Source organism: Leishmania braziliensis, chromosome 31, assembly GCF_000002845.2.
Source record: "Leishmania braziliensis MHOM/BR/75/M2904 complete genome, chromosome 31".
Classification (NCBI taxonomy): domain Eukaryota; phylum Euglenozoa; class Kinetoplastea; order Trypanosomatida; family Trypanosomatidae; genus Leishmania; species Leishmania braziliensis.
Window position 1 is genome coordinate 1,210,789 of NC_009323.2, and position 21,529 is coordinate 1,232,317.

At 57.2% G+C, this 21,529-nt stretch overlaps 3 protein-coding genes across 3 annotated transcripts; all 3 read right to left on the bottom strand.

Moving 5' to 3' along the window:
• Positions 1-9,317: 9,317 nt before the first annotated feature.
• On the bottom strand, positions 9,318-13,829 carry LBRM_31_2640 (conserved hypothetical protein; the record flags this gene model as incomplete). Its single annotated transcript, XM_001567206.1, has 1 exon — positions 9,318-13,829. The coding sequence occupies one exon, from the start codon at positions 13,827-13,829 to the stop codon at positions 9,318-9,320; it is 4,512 nt and encodes a 1,503-aa protein (XP_001567256.1).
• A 1,495-nt stretch (positions 13,830-15,324) lies between these two features.
• Positions 15,325-16,932, bottom strand: LBRM_31_2650 (conserved hypothetical protein; the record flags this gene model as incomplete). The annotated part of the gene is made up of 1 exon (XM_001567207.2): positions 15,325-16,932. The coding sequence occupies one exon, from the start codon at positions 16,930-16,932 to the stop codon at positions 15,325-15,327; it is 1,608 nt and encodes a 535-aa protein (XP_001567257.2).
• Positions 16,933-17,519: 587 nt separating this feature from the next.
• Positions 17,520-18,968, bottom strand: LBRM_31_2660 (conserved hypothetical protein; the record flags this gene model as incomplete). The annotated part of the gene is made up of 1 exon (XM_001567208.2): positions 17,520-18,968. The coding sequence occupies one exon, from the start codon at positions 18,966-18,968 to the stop codon at positions 17,520-17,522; it is 1,449 nt and encodes a 482-aa protein (XP_001567258.2).
• Positions 18,969-21,529: the final 2,561 nt, after the last annotated feature.

A 21,529-nucleotide genomic window follows, 5' to 3' on the forward strand; every position in this document is an offset into this window, starting at 1 on the left:
ATCATACAGACGGCCTAAACAGGGCAGCACATCACACCAGCAACAGACAGAAGAGGGCAAAGCAGGGAAGGGGGAGAGAACGGAAGAGAGGACAACTTTTTCATCGTTCCATGGTAGAAAAATGAAGTCAAAAAAAAAATGAACCGAAGTAACGACGTAGTCCTCCTTCCTCCTCTCTTCGGTTATACACTAGCGCACTTGTAGGAATTATATTTCCAATGGAGGGGGAGGGTGATAAAGGAGAAGGACTCTCGCTAGAACGCAGTGCAAGAAGACAGACACACACGTAGTAAGAGCCTTGCGTAGTGAAAAAAAAAAAGAATCGCACAGGTGAGTCAGGAGGGGGCGATCCCCTTATCGCACTACGCAACGCGTTCTGCTTCGTTGTACCCACTTGCACTTCAGCACTCAGACTCTCACGCACGCGTATATATATATATATACAGCGTAGGAGCGATCAGCCACCGAGGGGGACTACTGGCACGCTGATGTACTGCGACTGACCGTAGGGAGCTTTGCTCGGTTTGTAAACAGAGAAGGACCTATCCGGGGATTCGACGTGATTTGCAGCCTCTATGGCACATTCGGACATACCTTGCTCCATCGCCCTTGATGCAGTGGCACGGCTGCACGCCTCACCGATGCCAGTATCTGCTTCCCCCGCACGGCAGCGCTTCACAATCACAAAGCCGCCCTGGTGCAGCACTTGGCGCATCGTCGTCCTTCGCGGTAGAGGAAAAACCGATGGGTCGGTGTTCTCCGCCTCCGTCCTCGAACCACCCGTTGACTCTGATGTAGGCCTCTCGGACTCGCTGCCATCGTGCAGACTGGCGCTCGAAACATCGACGGCGACGAGGTCACTCTGCAGCCCTCGCCACTGGCACTCATTGTGGATCAGTGCGTTCGCCAGAGCGGGTTTCTCATTCAGGGATGAAGAGGGCCCCGGTAGTGCTTCTGGTAAGGCTTCTAGATGCCGTCGCCTTTCCTCACTTGCGGTGCGGCCGAGGGCTTCTTCATTCTCTCTTGTGATTGCCAAAGACGCGCCCGCACGTGCGCGGTAAACGCACACAACGATGATAATGAATCCCCCTACTATGACGGTGAAGAAGAGCAGCGTCGCCATGATGGCGATGAGGTTGCTCTGCATTCTGAGCCGCAGAGTTGTCGTCCAGTTTCTCACCGTAACCACAGCTCGTGGTCACCCTTGTGAGTCCACAAGCGTCCCACTAGGAAGACAGACTCGTAATAGAAAAATCAACACCACTGAAAGGGTTCGAGGGACCGTAGCTTTCTGTGCGATACATGCGATCAGAGCGATCGCAGCGGTGCTGCGAAATATGAGTAGGTCGAAGTTGCCGCTTCTCTGTTGGTGTGCAGAGGCAGTGAGGTAGGGGAGGGGGGAGTCGAAACGCGTGTTTGCATGTATAAAGCGGCAGGGGTAGGAGCAGTGAAGCAGACAAGGCGGGGTGCGGTTATAGGCACCCTAGAATCGCTATCGAGACTCGCTCGATACTGTGCACAAGAGTACGGAGTACGCATCCTTGCTGAAGTGCAAGGGGGTAGATCGGTGGTGACTCGGCCAGTACATAGCAGCCTTCCTGGCTTCTATGGGTATTACTTTTCGTTTTGTGCGCTGCAGCTACTAAGCCAAACACTAGCAGCACACCAGCGCAAACGGCGGGGCCCATGACATACACGCACGTGCGCCCTAACATTGATTAACCCTCCCCCCCAATGGGAGGGGGTATGCACGTCAGAGAGAGACACCAGGCCAACAAAATAGGCGACTACAGTAGGCAGGCAGAGCGGCAGCAAGTGGCTGTTGAGGCACGCTCAGCAGATGTGGATGGGGAACGGAGCCTCTACATAGAATACGCACGCGCACATGGGTGGAGCTAAATATAGCGGTCCTTTGGTTGCATGTTTGGTGAGGCATTCGAGAGAGAGAACATCGCACTGCCCACGGGTTCCATCTTACAGGGAGGTGAAGGACTGAAGAAACAGTAAACACAGTAAGGTCCACCATAGAGGCAGTCCTGAGACGAGAACGAGCAGCGGTGCGGAAGTACGACACCACCACACCACCAGTGAAACGACGCACAATTCCACATCTTTGCCTTACCGCAGTCCCACAGAGCCTCAGCCCCAGTCGAGCAACACAAAACGCGCGCTGGTGAGGCGCCATATTTGTTGTTGTGCGCCGCATCCCCCCCTCGAGACCGCGTCCGTCCGCTTCTTCTTTTGCTCCCGGAACACACACACACACACCGAATCAACGGAGGTGGAAAGCACTGCAGATGACTGGAGGGAATGACTGGATTGGGGGGGGGGGCGGGGGGAACGGGATGGCGGTTTAGGGCCTACAAAGCGAAGCAAAGAGAGGCAGAGACATCCCCAGAGGCAAGAGAGGGGCCAGTGGGTGGCCCATACGCAGACAAGACACATACGTTTACGCGCAAAGGACTCTACTTCGTTGCGCTTAAACGATAGCTGCGGCTGTTGGCGGTGGTGGGTGTCCCTGTATAGCATTGTTGCACATCAAGACGACCTGAGGGGGGAAAAAGAGAGAGACACCCTCATAAGGAGGAAGTTAGAGTATACCGAAGTGAGGGGGCGGCAATAGAAAGAGCGATAAGGAGGAGCGGAGGGGCTCAAGGGATACAAACTCCCTACACACGAGAGAGAGAGAGTCCAACGAGGTACATCCCTACAAGACAGAGACGTACCTACCCACGGTACGCACTCATCATGAGGGTTAAGCGTGCAAAGTGATCTGTGCTGTACGCTTCACAAAACAAAGAAGGGGGGATCCCCCGTGATCAGAAAGGTCCGCTCTAGAGCACGCACTCTGCTTCCCTGTGGGCCACATCAGCGGGTTAGCAGAGAAAGTACTGACTGGCGTGAGTCTACGGAGTCGATGGCGGTGCGCAAGAGCGTTTTTTTCCGGCATGAATGACGAAGTTCACCTCGCGCAGCTTGTCTTCTTCGTCCGACGTAATCGAGCGGAAAGAACGCATAGCCTTCATTCCACAGCGCCCCCAGAAAGCATGTGTAGACCTTATCTTGCAAGGCATCAAAAGACTCCTCCAGCTCACTTGACACTTGTCGACAGAGGCCAGGAAGGACGCCGTTCCACCCCTCGAAAACGTTTGCGTACGCGAACAGAATCGGTTCCAGTGTGCAGCGTCACTGAGTCATCCTGCATTTTCCCCAGAATTACCCCCGCCTCAGGTAACGTCTCCCTGGACGGGTTCGCTATGCATGCATACAGGAGAGAGAGGAAGTGTCGCTGGTATGTCAGTACTGCCATGCTCTGTGGCTCCCTCCATCCCACGAGTGCTGTCACATACAAATTTAGCGCTGTCCTCCTCGCTAAGGTTAGGGTGCAGAGGAGAGACTACCGTGCATGTGCGAGTTCCGCGGTGGAGTCCAAAGACCATCATGCCTGCCAGTGAGCCAAACACATCGACAACGAAGAGCCAGAAAGGCCAACGGCCAAGGTGCGCTTTCCGGCGTCGTGACGAAGAGGCGCACCATGGAGACCTGAAGTGACATGTCGGAGTGTGTAGAGTGATGAATTCAAGGGGAAAACGCTCGGAGGCAAATGAATATGGACTCAGACACGTCTATGAGTAAGTCTGGCAGTCCGCTGGCGTATATCTGTGCATGATCGTGGGTTCGTTACCGACACAATAGGCATCAGTACGGACTATGGCAGTGTCATGTGGACGAGGTTCTCACCCGCGGACGCAAGCCACGATGGCTGCACCACTATAGTAGCGGTGAACGAGAGAGAGCGAGAGAGTAGGAAAAGAAGGCAGAATCGAGAGAAGCCCGGCTGTGCAATGGGTCAAAGCATGATCTCACCAAGGAGAATCATCAGCGCTTCGAGTCTCCTAGTCGGCTGTAGGGGGTGCGCAACAATGAGGAGAGACGATATGGGACACCACCCAAGTTGTAAACTGCCTGGTAGCAGAAGTATGTCGAGGGGGAGGGAGGGGGGCGCGTTAGAATGCGTGGGCACCTGGCGAATGGTCGCCTCCCTATGCAAGGAGGCGGTCGCGTGCTGGCCTGTCGTCATCCACCCGCAAAGTGAGAGACGTGAGGAACGGAAACATCGCAATGCGTTGAAAGCAAAGCGCAAAACGGAAAAAGGGGTGGCCTTACACGCACGCACCACCACCACACCCCAGGAGATGATCTCAAATGAGGGAGGCACACTGACATCGGTCTCTGCATCACTTTTGCAGGTGTACGTCTCATACGTACGTGTCTGTATAGCGTAGGCGCAGAGATGGGCCCAAGTCCGTGAGCAAAGAGATTCAAGCGCTTGCGCTCCCTTTCTTGTTTCCAACGTGGGGTTCCACCCCGACCAAGGCGGCAAACGTACGCACATGCAGAGCCATAGCTCACCTCTGACTCTCCTGCGTCGCTGCTCACTCCTGGTTGTCTCAGGACGAGCCGCCTCTGCCACCGAGTCAGGCCATGCGTCGCACGGGGTGGAGCGGGTGGTGGTGGTGGTGGGCAGCACGTCTTGAGCCAACGCAAACCGCGTCTAGGGTCCTGCTAGCGAGAGCCAGCCGCAAACACAAACAAGAGAAAGGAAAGGAAAGGGCAGGGGCAGTGGGAGCCACAAGACAACAAAATGTTGACGTAGCGGCGACTCTCCACTTCTGAGTGCATAAGCGAAGAGAGAGAGAAAGACAGCGGAGGGCAGAGACGAAAGGCGAGCTCAAACCCCGGAAAATAGAGAGCACAAAGCAAAGAGCGAGTGAGCGAGTGAATGACTGAATGAGGGTGTCGGCGCTCTCTCACGAAAGCACAGGAAAAGGGCAAACAAGTTAAGACAGGAGCGCAGCGGAGCAGCAGCGCCACGAGAGGAGGACGCAGGACGAAAGGGCGGTGGAGAGCCGACCACCACAACAGCAGCAAAACGAAAAGAACACGCAAAGAAAAAAAATGAATGCAGAGAAAAGGCAAAGAACTGCCGAATATGTTGTTGGAAAGGAGATGCAGAGACTGCACCCCCTGCTGCTCGGCTGCACACAGGCACAGTGGTAAGCCATCACACAATTGGCTACGTGACATGCACTGCGGCATACCCAAAGGTTAGGAGACGAAAAGGGGTGCTGAAGCAGAACCGAGGCAAAAGAAAAGGCCTATGCGCAGGCGCACCAGCTACGCCTTTCTCGGTGATAGAAACTACGGATCGACACGAAAGAGGGACACTATCTTACCTACAGTATCCTCGAAATTAACCACGGACGAAACCCCCCCCGCTCTCGAGGTGCTGTGGGGCGTTTTACTCCAGTGGAGTGGAAAGTAAAGCGCATGCCGCACGCAACAGAGGCCCACTATAGGCGACGACCTTTTATTTTCCCGAAAGCCAACGAAATGCCCTTTTGTGTGGTACACGTTGACTCCCTCGCCGATCAACCGGTGCCTCCTCAAGAGATCGCTCTCCGTCGTGCTGCTCTGCATAAGGCTCGCTGATTTGGTCCAGTTGAAGATGGCGATGGGATGGGGCAAGGGCAACAGCGGAGATGGCCAGCTCTTTTCCTGCACTAACGAGGGCGCATGTACAGGCACTACGAGGGAGCGAGAGGCGGACTCCCATGGAAGTCGCTAGAAATAGGTGGGATCGGAAAAAAAAGCCCTATAGCGAAACAGCGACGAACGACACACAACACACCGGAGAGACGGCGACGGCTAAGCACCCGAGTTTGAAAGGGGACTGTGGCAGTACTGGGCCGTACCGTAAAGGGCGCTCGAGGTCCTATGTCGATAAAATTCAAGTCGAGGCGGTGGTGTCTTTCCTCTACGGTTTGATAGCTGCTGAGTTGGTGCCACAGCGGCAGTGGTCCCGTCCTCCTCTCCTGCAAGCTCTTCGTGACCCTTCGGGCACTCCACAATGACGTAACCGCCGTGCTGGAGGTCTGCTGGGAATGCAATTTCTTCAGTGGGTTGCAGATCTTCCAAAGTTGGAGGAGACTCGGCCGATACTGGTCGTTGTCCACTAGGCCCAGTCATTGTGCCTACGCCCTGGAGGCCCCGCCCCTGGTTACCCGTTTCATCTGACGGGGCTGCGCCATTAGTGAGTGCTTCAGGAGGTGAGTTGTGGACATCCACTCGCACAAGCTCGCCTTCGTAGCTGCGCAGAAGATTCATATCTTTGATGACCACGTTTCCAAGTGCTGGGACGTTATCGCTGGCCGCTCTCTCGACCGGGATCGCCTCTGGCATCTGCGTAAAACTCGGCTCATGATGGGTACGCGATGCTTCAGCGGTGGCCCGCAACTCAGGCTCTCGTTCCTCTTCTAAAGCGACACTGTCTTTCCGGTAAGCAATATGCAAAACAACCAAGAGGGCGCCTATAACAAGGAGGACAATGAGGAACGTCCCCACCAGTGAAAGGGTGCTGGGGCTGCGCATCTGCGCGGGCCTATCGAGAAGAGGAAAGAAAAGGGAGGCGCTGGCGACGCTCCTTCACTGCGAGCAGCAGCAGAGCAGGAAAGAGAGCGGGCGAGTGGTAAAGGGAGTACAGCGAATCAGACAAGTTCACATGACATCGCGTGCTTCTTGCGCCTGTGTCTCTGCATGCAAATGACGCACACGCACAGGCGAGGAGGGTATCGCGCGAGAGTGGAGAATAAAAGGGATCCTCAGGTACACCTCTGAGAAGCAAACGCTCAGTCGTCAACTACCGAAGACAGAAGAGAGGCAGATGCGTCTGCACGTGTGTGTATGTGGTGTGTGTTAATGCCGGGCCATTGATGGGAGCCCCTAAAGGTGAAGGGCATGCGCCAATATGGCATTCGCGTTTGTAAGTGACGCCGATGGAAAGAAGCAGACAAAAATACAGGGTGAGCGTTTCGAGCAGCGAGAGGGATACTATGGCGGAGAGTGGAGGAGCCAGAATTGGCAACTAGCGGTCGTACGAGGGGGGCGCCATGAGGCAGCCAAAGGAAGCCGCACCACAGTCATCGAAGACGTCCGTACTGACAGCGTGCGAGGTGCGGTCGCCCTCGTCTAGTTTCTCACAGGGAACTGAAGCTGCTCTTCTGCCACTGTCAATGACGCTCGTCACTGTGCACATGCTTAAAAACTACCACTGAAGGTCAACCCATCCACGTCAAACTGAAAAAGGAGTACGCTCCCCCGCACTGCCAAGAGAGGGCGCACTACAGAGAGAGAGAGAGAAGAGCAACAACGGGGGGGGGAGCAGATGCACTTTTCATTACTAGAGAAGACGCCGGACATACAAAAGCCAAAGAACGATGAAATGTAGAGATGGTGTCAATGCGTATTCCATTGCCTTCTCTTTTCTCTCCACCACTTCCCCCCTCTCTCATGCTTCTCTCCCCCCTTGTGTCTTCTCGCTGTGTGATCAACCTTCGGGTCCGTCGGTGAAGGAGGCGCAAGGCAGCATCAGCAAGAGAAAACAACAGTTCAGCAGTTTCAGTTTCCAGCCAAAGGCACTGCAGCCACTCAACAGTCGAGGAGAAAAAAAAAAGATGAAGGGAAAGCGGCCAGCGCAGTGATGGACGGAGGAGGAGCGAATGGTAAGGGGGTGGAACACTTCACTTGCACAACGAGGTGACATACGCTTGCCCACGAGAAGCAAAGCCGCTCACAGAGCTCCACAGCGACGTGCGCACGCTCTTCCTCCTCCTTACAGGGCACGTGGCTATGCTGACCGCCCTCGCAGCGCTTGTGAGAGGGGCTGCCCCTGTTGCATCTTCTTTTCACCACTGTTGTTGGGCATGTCGTTCGCCTCAGCCCATTCCTGCAGCTCCTTCGCGCTCGGGTCGATGTATTTGCTGTTTGCCCGGCAAGCGCCATTACGATGGATACTGGCGTCCCCGTTAGGAGGGCCAGAGACTCATTCTTGCCCTCTATGGCTGGAGTAGGGATTGATGCTTGCCAGGGATATACTGCAAGTTTCAACGAACATCAGAGTGCAGACGGTGGCGGTGGGGAGGAGGGGGGGGGGAGTATTCGTTCATTGATCGAGTCGCGTACAACGGAGACTCCTGTGCCGATACGCTTCACTGCGGTGCAGAAATTCACACTGTCATATAGGCCATGGGGCGTGAGGGCTGGATGGGGCGGCGAAGGCAAGTGCATTGTCGGCAATCCTAGATGGCAACTCAGCGGAGAAAGTGTCCCGGTCGTCTGCCACTCACTGTGCAAGCATACCACGATCCGTGCGCACCACAGCGAAAGGCTTGCCAGAGGAGCCCCTCATAGCGTTGCCTGGATGCCCCTTTTTCCACTGGAGTTGGAGCATAACGGTGCATCTCAAGAGGAGATCACGCGCAGCAATCGCCCCAAATCAGACCGATGCGGAAATCCTCCCTTTGGGGTCCAAATTGTGCGATTGAGTTAAGACGCGGTTGTGCAGCATCCCACGTCACACCTTGAGGCGTGAGAGACCGCAGCAGCTGCACAAAGTAAATCATGGGCCTGCTACATGTAGTCCGGAAGAAGCGGTAACTCGAAGCACGCCGGGCCGTAGGTCTGCAGCTGCCCTTTGGAGAAGGGTGAAGTGTGTGGGGCCGGTCTACATGGTTGTCAACGAAGACTGTCATCGTTGCTGCTGTTGGACGGTACTGGCTTTCGCGGCGCGGATAATGTGCAGGTGTGGCCTAATGTACTGGTGTACACTGAAGGCCAACAGCCCACTCACGACGACAAAGAAGAGAGGCCAGCTGTTCAAAAAGGGCAAGAACTCATTGTCGTCGGCCATGATGATGACGGTTGGCTCGCTCTGTGAGAAGGGGTGAATGGGTGGGGTGGGGTGAGGTGTGGCAAAGCAGAAGACGCTGAGAGAGAGCCGAGAGGAGGAAGAGGGTGCACGGTGGTAGGTAGCGCCAAGGAAACAGGGGAGAGCACGAGTGCTAGAAAAATGGCGAGGACCTGAGGTGCCACCTTCAAACCCGACTGCGGAGCTCCAACCCGGGCGTTTCGCTTGCCTGCCGCACGCCCACGACGAGAGGGGCGGCTGCAGAAGTCGCATATTCGTTTCTCCTTTGAATGACCGCATTTCAACTAAGACCGCTTCACATTATCTCCAAGGTGCACTTCGCCCCTCACATCCGCGCAGTACACGTCGAGCAGCACAGCCTCTCCACACATCCTCAGCCCAGGTACAGGTGGTATTACGTTAGTCAATCAATCACTCCCACCTGTTCGACGTTTTTTCGCCCCTCCTCAGATATTCGCCACGCTCACCAGCGGCTCGAGAGGCCCGCTAAAGCGACTTCCAGCCCCTTCGCTCTGCCCAGGCTTTCTCTTCGCTGAGCTCCCGTACACCCTCACAAGTTACCGAGGATGTGCATAAAGGAGGCGTTGTTGCCGTGTTCCTCCTTGAAGTACCCGCACAGCTGCGGGTGTTCCTGCAGCGCCTGCGTTAAGACCTGGTCAGGCAAGTTCACAAGGAAATTACTGCACTCGCGGTAGTAGCGCTCCGTGAAGAGAAGGACGCCCTTCCACAGCTGCGGGTCCGTTTCCCAGGCCGAGGCGCGCTCTAGCGGCGTTAGAATTGTCTGCACGACAAAGCCGATGAACTCCACGTAGCGGCTACGCAGAAACAGCGTGGCGGCTTGCAGCACTGTCGCCATGAGCTGTGATGGCACCGGTGGCGGGTGCATGAGTTGCTGCAGAGCCTTCTGCACTTCCGGCGGACCGTACAGCTTCTCCACGGTCGTGTTGTCAAAGCTTCGCGTCAGCTCAAAACACAGGCTCACCACTTCCTTGGTTGTGCCCACGCTAATTGGCGGAAGGACCTCCGTCTTCTTCCCATTCACCGCACTAACGGAGCTCTCCCCGCCATTGTGCATCCCGTCGAGAATGCCACCAGTCGTGCTGCTGAGTGTTTCGCCATGCAATGGGTGAGAGAGCATTGACGAAGCGAGCCTAGATTGGCTTTCCTGTGGGGCTCGATGTAGGTATACGAAGAAGTCCACGCGGGTCAGACCACGCAACACGCCGTCTTGAAAGGGGACGGGGCACTTGACGAGCACCTCTCGCAGCACCTTTATCTGAAAGGCGTGCAGCTCCGTCGCCTCTAGCACGTAGGTTCGCTCCTTCGCCGACAGCTGGTGAAACGCGTTGCTGTAGTGACGTTGGAACTGCAGCTGCACCTGAAGAAACAGCAGAAAGGCGTTGAGATAGGTTTGCTTCAGCTCCGTGGCAGAGAGAAAACTTAGAAATGGTGCGAGGTAGCGAATGTCCAGCAGAGAGACAGACTGGGTCGAGTTACCCAGTGGGATGCCGCTGAGCTCGTACATCGCCTTCGCGTGCCCCAGAATGGCGTTGCTGATGTTGCGCAGCGCCTCCAGTGCGGCGGTCGAAGATGCCTGACTAGCGGTGTTGATTCCGTCGGAGGATCCCTCGAGGATATTCGCCATCGAGTTGGCCTCCTTCGCCATGGTGCCGAGCTGCTCCCGCACCGCCCACAGCATCGACTGGACGAGGGGCCGGGCCTCGCGGCAGCGCTTGCGCAGCAGTGGCATCACGGCCGCCACAAAGTTGGAAGCGTCCGTCTTGAGTAGGTGCTGCGTCATACGACGTACGTCGGTGTTCTCTGGCAGGAGCTGCATCATGAGGATGTTGCCACGCTCGACGCACTGCTGAAAGACTTCGAGCAGCGCGGGGAACAGCTCGCGCGGCTGGCGTGCGCACAGCATCAGAAAGAGGCCGAGGCGCCGGTTCAGCACAGTTGACATCCTCACACGGTCTTTAGCTGTGGCCTCATCCGTATCACCAGTGACGGCTGCTCCCTCATCGACGTGCGCCGCCTCGCCACCGTCGTGGGCGCGCTTCAGCTTCGAGGAGGAAGAGCGTTGATAGGCTGGAATGGCAAAAAGCTGTTTCTTCGCGTACCGGAGCAGATGCCCCTCTGCCGCTTGGTCCAGCACCGGCGCTCCTTGGGTGGTGGTGGCCGAGAGGAGCTGATCAATTTCCTTGATGGCGAAGCGGCGTGCGTAATCGTGCGTGCTGAGACAGAGCTGCAGCAGGATGTTCACCGCGCAGGTGCGGTACACCGGCCGCCGCACAGCCAGGTTGCGCAAGAGCCACATTCCAATCACGCAGCTCGCCTTGTCAGCGGAGAGGCAGAAGTGCTTGTAGAGGTGGTACCACACATACCGGGTAAGAACCGGGGCCTGAAGCAGGAGATCTAGCAGAATCAGGTTGAGTCGTGCCGTTCGGATGAGCTCCAGCACGCGGCACAGCACGTGGCTATACGTCGACGGGGCCGCCACGGTGTCGTTCAGAAAGCCGAAGTCGTGCTCGCCCGTTGTGGCACGAGCGGCGACCAGGGCATCCTCATCCCCCGCCCCGCCTCCCCCCTCCGGCTCTTCACGGGAACGCTTTTGGCCGACGTCCTGGCTGGCGCGGTGAACGTCGTCGTCGTACAGAAAGGCGATTGGATTGTCCACCTCAATCGAGAAGCCAGCCTCGGTCTGTATCAACTCGCCTCCCGCGTGGGGGCCGGCGTCGTCCAGGCCAGCCCCATCGTCTTCGCCGTGCGCCACCGCCCCACCTCCACTGAGGAGCAGCGCACTGCTCCAGTTGGCGCTCCGCTCGTGCATGGGGGCCTGTGTGGCGTAGTACATGAACAGTACCTGCAGTGTTAGCTGGTAGTAGGAGCTGGCAAGAAACAGAGAGGCTACGTCTGTGTTTAGGTGCGCAGTGGTCGTGCTCGTCTTGCCGCTTGCAGCGGCCTCCTTCTGCGCCTGGGCCCGCGTGAGCTCCCGTCGGAGGTGCAGGAGAAGCTCATCCATGGCGCTGTCAGCCAGTGACGGAGGAAGCTGCACCAGGCAGCGCGAGATGAGCGCTTGCGTCAGTCGAATGTGCGCCTCGGCCTCGCCGCGCACATGTTGGTACGCTCCGAGAACGGAGGTGAAGGCAGCGCGCTCCAGCCGGGAGCGTGCGGACACCTTGCGAAGGAGTTGTATGCCGCGCATGTGCAAGGCAGCACTGTCTTTCACGTGCTCAATCAGCTTCCCGGCAGCGATCGCCTCCACACCTTGCCGCTCCATTTGCCGCAGCTTTTCCACCTCCTCCTTCTGAGCCTGGTAGGCGGCGGCGAGCTGCATCTGCTCCAGACCCCGGCGATGCAGCTCCTGGATCGCGTCCTCGCTCAGGAAGTCCATGTGCGACACCGTCAGCATCACCATGTCCACCAGGGCAGATGCTGTGACAGGGCCGAGGGACGTCTTCAGGTAGGCCTCGCGGCGGCCAAGTAGAGTGTCGCCCTCTTCATCCTTGAAGAAGTCGTAGTTGCCCTCGACACCGCCGACCACACCACCGCTCGTGGTGAGGTGATGAGGCGGCGCCAGAACACGACGGCACTCGCGAAGGCGGCCTGCATCGCGGCTGTCATTGCCCCAAGCCAAGGGACTTGTCTTCTCCTCCTCCGTCGTCGTCGCCGCTGCTACTGCGACCACGTCGTCATCGATGTCTTCCTTCGTCATGGCGCGGGTGACGGGATTTATGGCAAACACCGCCCCACCGAACGCAGAAACGGCTGCCTGCAGACCATTAAACGCCGCCTCGCTCACTAGCGACACCTCAGTCGCCTTGCTGCCCGTGCTGGAGGGGAACACGACGCGACGCAGCTGCAGCCCCACACTCAACACTCGCTGCACGCTGCGCTGAACGTGGTACACCCGGAAGATGTCCCTCTTGGCGCCTCTCGCACCGCCATGACCATCGCCGTCGCCACCCGCCTCTTCCTTCTCCATGAACTCCATCTGACGCTGTTGCTGTAACGTAATGTACTGCTGCGCAAACTTGAGTAGCACCTCCACAGTGAAGGCCACCGCCCGCGAGCACAGCTGCTCGAGCAAGCTGGAGGCCTGCCGCGTTGCGGAGGAGGAGGATGAGGCGGCAATATGCGAAATTGCCCACAACACATCTTCGACGTCCTGCAAGAGGGCTGTAAGAAGAATTGGTGACGTCTTCTTGCCAGACCGACTGCCGTTACCGGTGACGCCACCGGTCTGGCAACTCACAATTCTGCCATGTGACCCCGCGAGTGGCTCCTGCAGCGCTATGTTCAAGGGCTGCAACATGCTTTCCACAGCGGCCTCCAGTTCTTCTACCACGCGCTCCCCGACCGACGACGAACTGCAGCCAGCCAATGACCCGAGCAGAGCCCAGACGCTGCTCTGCAGGCTCCGTCGCGCGTACTCGTACGACGTGACACGACGCAGACTCTCCACAGCAGTTGTGAAGCGCTTTGCCACAATCTCTCGCAAGGAGTGTAGTTCGGACTCCAACGAGGCCCGCGTTGTCTCCGCCTCCTTGTTTATAGTCGCACCCGCTTTCTCAGGACACACGCCACTCATGTCGGCCGAGGGAAACACAATCGCGGTCGCACTGGAGAAAACCACTACTGTGGCCCGACTCCAGTATGCAAAGGTCGTGGCATTCGTCGTTGTCGCCGTCTCGTTCAGGAGCATGGACAAGAGCAGGTAGTCATCTGCTGTGAAGGCCCACCTCGGATCGGTGGAGGAGTTTGCGGCAGTCCCCCTGTCTGTTTGGTTTCGCCAAAACGTGCAAGTCGCGGGTGCTGCAGACGCATCGGTGGTGCGCGTGTAGCGACTGTGCACGGCCTCCAGTAGCTCTGCCAGGCTGCGCATTACGCACTGTTTCTGAAGGACCTCCCGGCTCGTACCGCTGTGACTGTTGTACGCGTCCAGCAGCGTCTCTACCGCCTGCCGTACCTCGTCCAAGTCGCTGAGCCCTTGGAGGAACGACGTAAGGTCAAGCGCGTCCGCCGAGTCCACTGACTCAATAGCGGACATGAGTGTGTCCATATCTTCTGCAGCTATTCATACAGACTCCTTGCCGCGTATTGTGGCGTAGAAAGAGAAAGAGCAAGTTGGGAGAAGAGGAGGGAGGACAAGAAGACGGTGCACCATCCTGTAGAGTTGCAGAGAGGACGAGCAGCAGATTTTGTATCGGGGGTAACTGGCGAGGCAAGGCTGAGATTTGATCATTCACATCTTCCTACTCGTCCACTGACAAGAGAGAGAGAGAGAGAAAGGCAGCCAGCAGGGTAAAGAGCCACCCCGGAAAGAGGCGATGACAGTCGTTGGAGATCATACGGCGCTGCAATCCTCGAAGGGAGCGCGTGGCAAGTGCGTGCACCCATAGTCCCTACTAGGTTTCTGTGTCTTCAGTTCTGAGAGTTTAGCTGTCAATAGAACTATCACCGATTGTGGACGGTGTCGTGTGGGTTATCTAGCAACGAGACTTACGCAAGAAAGCCACTCAAGCGGAAACGTATAGCACACGCGGGCCGAGACGAGAGAAAGGCATCGCGCCACGAGCAAAAAAAAAAGCGACACGAACACTTGAAAAGCGCAGCAAAAAGGGGGGGGGGAACAACAACAACAGAGAAGAGGCAGAATGCATCGCGCGCGCGCGAGATAGAGAGAGAACGGGGGAGAGAAGAAGCAGATGGCATGGATATGGAAGTACTGCCATGCGAGCGCTCTGCGATGTCGATTTCAAACCGTGAACCTTGCTACTCTGTGTGTCAGGCGAGAAGGGAAAACAAGGCGAGGGAGAGGGTGGATTTCTTTCTCTTCGCTATCGACACTTACGCGGGCGAAGAGCAGCGAAAGACAAAACAAAAAAAACAACAGAGGAGGGAAGATCGCTCCGAGGACGGGTCAGGAGAGGCCCTCTGTACGATGCGTAAAAGGATGTGGTACATGGGGAGTGAGCGCACCGAAGCCTTCCCGTTGAGCAGGCGTGCGTCGTGGACGGTTAGGCCACAATGGAATATCATTGCCTGATGTCGATGATTGTACAGATCCTCGCACAGAAAAGTTTTATCGCGCACATTTTGTGGATATGTCCTCGAAAATTGCATTTTCGCATGTATTTTGCTTCGTTTCTCTTCGCCCGTACGAGAGAACGTCGATAGGCACCGAGTCCAACTGACAAGAGGGCTACGCCGCTACTGAAGACCCCTCCAACAGCTTCGGATCGCCTCCTCATGGCAGCAAAAGAGAACGAGCGAGAGAGAGAGAGAGGAGAACGCTGCAGAAACGCCGTGGGAGTCGAAGGAGGGAAGCGAAAGAGTGGATGGAGAATACGAGGTGGAGGGTGGAGAGTCCCCCAAAAAAGTAGGCGAAGTGCACGAATTTGTGTTCAGTCCGCAAGCGTCGCCGCCCCCCTCACGCCCACATCAGCGCTTATGAGGCGCCGTGCTTCGATAAAGGAAAAGAACGCCGCCCATGGATGCGCGCGAATACATCAGAAGGCGCTACACCGTCTTGCAGAGATTCGCTTACCTCATACTTAGCTTAGCACTGCCTGCTGAAGAACAATGCTGAAGTCCACTTCTTCGCCAACGTTCTCCTCGGGGAAGTCAAAGAGTTCCTGCATAACGTTGAACCACCGCTCGCTCAGCTGTAGCCACCCGTCTCCGTGATACGGCACACGCGTCATTTGCTGAAGGTGCATGCGGTACTCCAGCTCCATCTCTGGAAGTGGCGTACGCGGCGGCGGCGGTAGGCGGTGTGTGATGTCCCACTTGCTTGCGTAGTGATACCAAAGTTCAGCGCGGCTGCGGCGCTCCTCGTTGGGCACACGCGGCGGTGGCGGTGGAGGAAAAAAATTCGCGTGAAAGTGTAGCAAGTCGCTAAGGTACTTACTCTCGCTCTTGTAGCGCCCGAAGACGCCATTTCCATGTGGGCCATAAGGAGCGCGCGCCGATGTCCTCGAAGGCGTTGTGGGGCTGATGCCCGCAGACACCATGAAGCCGCTACTGTAGTTGAACGGCGGCGTCAGCGGCTGGTCTTGCCGAGAGCCGCTGCTGGTGTCCTGACCAGAGACGGCAAACCCGCTGCCCTGCGCCGAGGACGAAGTCGTCGGTCCACCATGGCCCTGGGACGGCTGCCCGTGTCTGCCACGCTGTGGGCGGCCACCATACGAGCCACTGGCAACACCGCGACCTCCGAGCTTCTCTTCCTCTGTGGGGGGTTCACTCAGGTTGGGGTAGTTGCGAAGCGCATTCTGAGTTGTGCCCAGTGCGGCGGCGTGCGCTGGCGCGTGTGGCTGGCCGCCATGAATGTAGTCGACAAGCGAGTTTATTGATAGTGGCAAACCCGCGGAGGCTATAATGCGGTGTGCCACCTCCTTGTCCTCTAAGCGTGGCACGTACGACAGCCCGACGGGGCTGGATAACACCGCGTCACTCCCAAGGGTAGCTGGGTGGGCGCCACCGCGAGACATCGGAGTAGATTCTCCAAACATCGCGTTCGGTGCAACTGAGCCTTCCCGCACCATGAAGTAGTTCGATCCCGGAGGCGGCTGCTGCAGCTGGGGTGATGGGAAATACTGCGTGAGATTGTTCATCGGCGGCGTTATGTGCATTGAGCCAAAGCGGCTGTCGTAGCCGTAGTTAAAACTGGTCGAGTAGCGCGGTTGCAACGCCTGTCGCTGCGGTAGGGACCCATGGACATCGTGTGAGTCCTCGTGCAGCGCACCTTGGGGCGATAAGGCCTGAAGAGCTGCCGCGGCCAACTCGGCAGTGTCTAGGCTATCTGAGTCGTTCTTCGCTCCAGCCTGTCCGAAGCTGGGCTGATGAGCGATGTCGTCGCCCATTAGCGGTGACCCCGCCGCAGAGGCCCACACATCACTGTGGCCGTAGTTTCGGAGGGGAGTCGGCGCCGAATGACGGCTCGGCGCTTCTTCTTCCCAGACGGAGCTACTGCCAGGCGCTGCCCAGTCGGCGCTGTTGTCGCCCCAGGCCTCGGAAAGCGTGACTATCATGGATGGCGTGCGCACCTCACCAGGCAGAAGACTGCTTTGCCGGTTGACGTTGACGCCGTCTCCGCGGTCTGTCGCTGTGATAGTAGGTCTACTACCACCATCCTTCTTCGCGTCGATGGTGTTCCTGTGCATGCTGGGGAAGAGATGCGAAAGGCAGTGGTGGGGGGGGCTGCGGGTGGTATAGTGAGGGTGAAGGAAAGCGAAAACGCTGTGAAGGAATGGGGAGGGGGGAGGCCACGGTGATCAAAGGCAGCCACGCACCAGAGACGAGAGGCTCTTCGTGTTGAAGGTGGTCCGCCGGCGCAACAGGGTAGAGGAGGTAGAGGGATACAACATGCGCGCGATCGAGGAGCGGCAGAGAGGACGGCCTTGAACAAGCCTGGTCCACAGAGAGTCGATGACGAGCAAGACACTGCTGATCGAGCGAGATGGGTCATAGAGGGTGCTAAGAGAGCAGAGCACCACCGTCAGCTACAGACTGGCGAGGGGTACTCCAGGTCGAGCAGGCTCCTTAGCGGGCGCAAGGCAATTAGAGAGCCGCCAGCGAGGCGGGCTTGTCCCTCTCCGTTTTCAAATTTACGTGCGTGTGAGCGGCTCGGTGGCCTCTCAGGACGCGTTAGTCGAAGAGGGAGAGACGCGGCCGGCGGGCACATCTCAAACATGCCGCGCAGCGCTGCGCACAAAAAAAGGGAAAAGAAAAATGCGGGTCTTTTTGGCGCTTAGCGCCGGTTTAGTTTTAGGCCACCCGCGCAGCCTTTCACTGGTGGGGATTTTTGGATGTCGTGCACATGCAGGGGGTAGAGCTCCATGCCCGTCACACGGCCTTGACAGTTTGCACTCGTCACGTACTGCAGACTCAGCGGACCAGCCGCCGTCCTCTTTGCATTCCATGCAATGACAATGCCGTTGGAGTCTATGGAGAAGACGGTGCTGCCCTGCACCTGCAGTCCCTTTATACGGTTGACGTGCCGCAACGGGCTCTTTTGGCGCGTCTCCACCTCCATCTTCACTGGTGTTGCTAACAGCGCAGCCGCCTTCTCGCGTACGCTCTCCGGGTATGTCGCCGCCACTGGCGTCAACGTCGCTGTCATGTTCAACAGTTTATCAGAAGTTTCTTCAATGCGGCACACTTGAAGTGCACCCACCTCGGTGCCCACGATGAGCTCCGTCTCGGAGAAGAAGGCGAAGCGGTGCATCTCGCTCGGTGGCTGCGGGTTGGCACAGCGGAAGCTACAGAGTGGCTCCATGACAGCGGAGTCGTAGACGACAAACGAAAAACGACTAAAAACAACCAGTCGGGTGCCTTGAGGAGAGAAGAGGACACCAACGAGTTCTTCGCGGGCAGCAGGGGCAAAGGCGGAGGGCCTCTCCGCCTCTTCCGGTGCGCTGCCCCCAGCCTTCTGAGAGACGCTGCCAGGTGCTGCAGGCGAGGGGTTGTACTTCCACTTTGTCAGCAGCTTCCCCTTCACAAGGTCGAGCACGGCAATCGTGCGATCCTCTCCTACCGTGACGGCAAGACTGCCGTGGCTTCTGGGGTGCACAGCAAGTCCAACAAGGGCCTTCTCATGCACCGCGAGCGCGCTTCTAACGGACCAGTCGCGGCAGCGGTAGATGAGCAGCTGACCATCTAAGCAGCCACACAGTAGGTGTTGAGAGCCATCGGCAAAGACGAGCACGGTTACTTCAGCTGGAGGCGCGATGCTGCCTAGATCAGCTAGGCGCACTGCGAGAGGTTCGCCAGCCTCCTGCATCTTCTTGCGCATTGGCGCTGTCAGGCGCTCCTCAGCCTTGTTTGTGAAGAGAAAGACCCGCTCATCAACGCCGCTGCTGGCGATGTAGCGCTCCGCTACTGCCACACTGTTTACACGACCGACATGACGCTTCACCGAGAACTTTATGTAGAATTTCTCCTTCCGGTACACGAGACCAGCCATGACGGCGTGGCAAGTACTCACAACGAGAAGGGCACTTTTGCAGGGCTTTCGATCATAGGGAGCGGCGACGGCAGCTGAACTCGCGGCATCTGTGTCGGAGGCTGTCGTCAAGGTGCGAGATGCTGCTGGCGAGGGTGCCGAGTGCGAGGTGGTGGTGCTTTCCTTTCTCGCAGCGCGATGTGGTTTCGCCTCGTTCACCGACTCTGACCGCTGCCGCTTCGCGAGGGTTTTCATCACGGTGCTTGTCTCTTCGTCTCTTTCCCTTTATGTTGTATGTACGTGTGTGTGTGTGCGTGTGTGTTCCTGGGGAGGAGGAGCGTGTTGGTTTGCAGCTTAAAGTAGGCGGAGGCAAACAGAGAGAGAGAGAGAGTACAGAACGGACAGTAGATAGGGGTGGCGGAGCAGGACTGCTGGGTGGAGAAAATAGGGCAAGCGTGTATACACATGTCCGTACTTCTTGTGGGGCAGTAGGGTAGCATGGCGCCCGCCTGTGCGGGGGAAAGGAAACGAGTCCCTCCCCCTCCTCCTCCCTTGTTGTACATGAGGTACAATACTTGGCTCTTGAGATGAAAGCACGTTTGAACGTAACCACAGCGAGTGAGGCAGAGAAAGAAGGAAAGAGAGAGACGAGCACACAACCAAGAGACACACAGCCACCTCCCAGCAGAGAAGAATACTTCAAAACAACAAAACGCACACGTGATGAGGCGAAGAAGGACGAACCAAACGCGCTTGTCTGCCAGTCTCGATGTAGGGGGTGCGCTGGAAATCAAAGAGCGGGCGAGCGGAGGTAGGGAAGTCCCGTCTCCTCCTCCAGGAGGGTTGACACGAAAACGAATAAGATTGCCAGCGAACGCAAAGACGATAACACCCAAAGAAAGGCGTGACCACAGGCATTGGGACCGGCAAAACAGGCCCCCTATGCACCGATGCTCAGCCACTTCAGCGGTCTTACACGATCCGTCAGCAGTACTACCGGCACCTCTGAATAGCACACCTCATGATGGCACCAAGGCAGACAAGAGAGTTTCAGCAGCACAATACAGCCCATACCGCTGCACGTTTCGAAAGATGAGAAATGAGGTCAACGCATTGATCAGGTGCGGCCCACAGTCGTGCCACGCCTGCGCGTGTCGGGAAGCAAAGACTGAGAAGGCGCTTGAGTATTCCAACTGAGCGTCGAGCGGTGACGATGAGAGACTGCAGCACATGACCTGCCTCTCGCTCCCCCCACCACGCGCTCAACAACAGGATATCCGATGGTAACTGCCGCTCCTTTTACCTTTGATGCGTGGCTACCAGAGGCCTGCTACACTCATCTTCCCCATCACGCACATCTGCATGAAAGCGGACGGTGTACGTTTGGCCTTTTCCTGTGGGATCGCCTGCTCGCGGGCTACAGAAGAGACCCGTAGAGCTCCTCTCACGGACTTGACTCTCCGCAAAGGATGGGGGGTTCTATGCAGCATCCGTTGTGGGGAAGGAAACCAGCAACGTCCAAAGGCCATGATGAGCAAACAGACCCAAAAAAGAAACACACACACACAATTTTGTTCTTCAAGCAGGAGGAGTGCACACTGAGCAGCTGGAAACACGGAAGAGGCGTTGGGTGGGTGGGTGGGTGTGGGGGAGGGAGGGAATCCCCCCTAACACACACACACACACACAGACGTGCGCAGATAGAGAGAGAAGGTGAGCTCATTGGCTGGCATGCGCACGAGCGCCACTGAAAAAAACAAAACGCGGAAGTTACACCTCAGACGAAATAGCGATGCAGCGTGAGGAGTAATGCAGAAGCGTAAATAAAATAAAAATGAAAAAATGTGGAAAAATGTCGAAGTTGTGGATGAGCAAATCAGCCAAGAAGCACAAGCACAGGAGAGGGGCGCCCTGCAACGGTAATCACCAGGAGAAAGAGGTCCGGAACGCGCAAGCGAGAGATATGATTGCAAGATAATATAAATTTGCCTTCAGTTCCTCCGCTCTGCTTTAGAGCGTATGTTAAACTCTACTCTGTTCCGATATGTGACAAATCTGTCGCGTGGTGCCAAGCAGCGGCAGGCGCGGCGTTACACCAATGGCGTCGCAGTCATCGGAGCATGGCCGCTGCCTCAAGCACTACCTACCCCCAACTCCACACGTCGCCCCACAGCCGCAACCATCATGCGGGTCGCCACCTGGTGCGTCCCTCGGGGTGGCTCAGGCACCCCGCACCCGTAGGCACGCAGGGCCTGGCGGGATGCACTCCGGTCCCACGGATACTCTGCCGATCACGTGGGTGGCGCGCGCGTGTTTGCTGTCGCAAGGTCCTCCGACACAGCGCCATCCCTGACCTGACGGCCGGCATCCGCAGCGATGCATCACGCTGACCTCCCTACGCTGTGGGCACTTGAGCCTTTCGCCACCAGAAGTAGTTCGGCACTGGCAGGGATGGAGGGGTGCTATGTGGGCTTCCCACACAGCAGGGCGGGGAGCACTAGGCAATGGATCCCACGGGCCTAGGTGTTGCCCCTCCCTGTCATCAGGGTGGCCATGAGCGGGAAGAAATAACAACAAAATATCATCACAGTGGGTCCCACACCGACAAGAAGAGAGTAACAACAGTAAACGGAAGGAAATCAGACAGCGTAGCGCACGCGGGTTAATGAAGATGTGAGCGACCAGCACACAAAGCAAAGCCCAACACATGCGTCAACGGACTGCCAACACTGAAGTGTGACATCCATGCGTTGTGGCGAAAAGCCCCACCTTCACACACATTCACGAAAGGAGGCCAGGGGAAAAGGGGAAGGGCC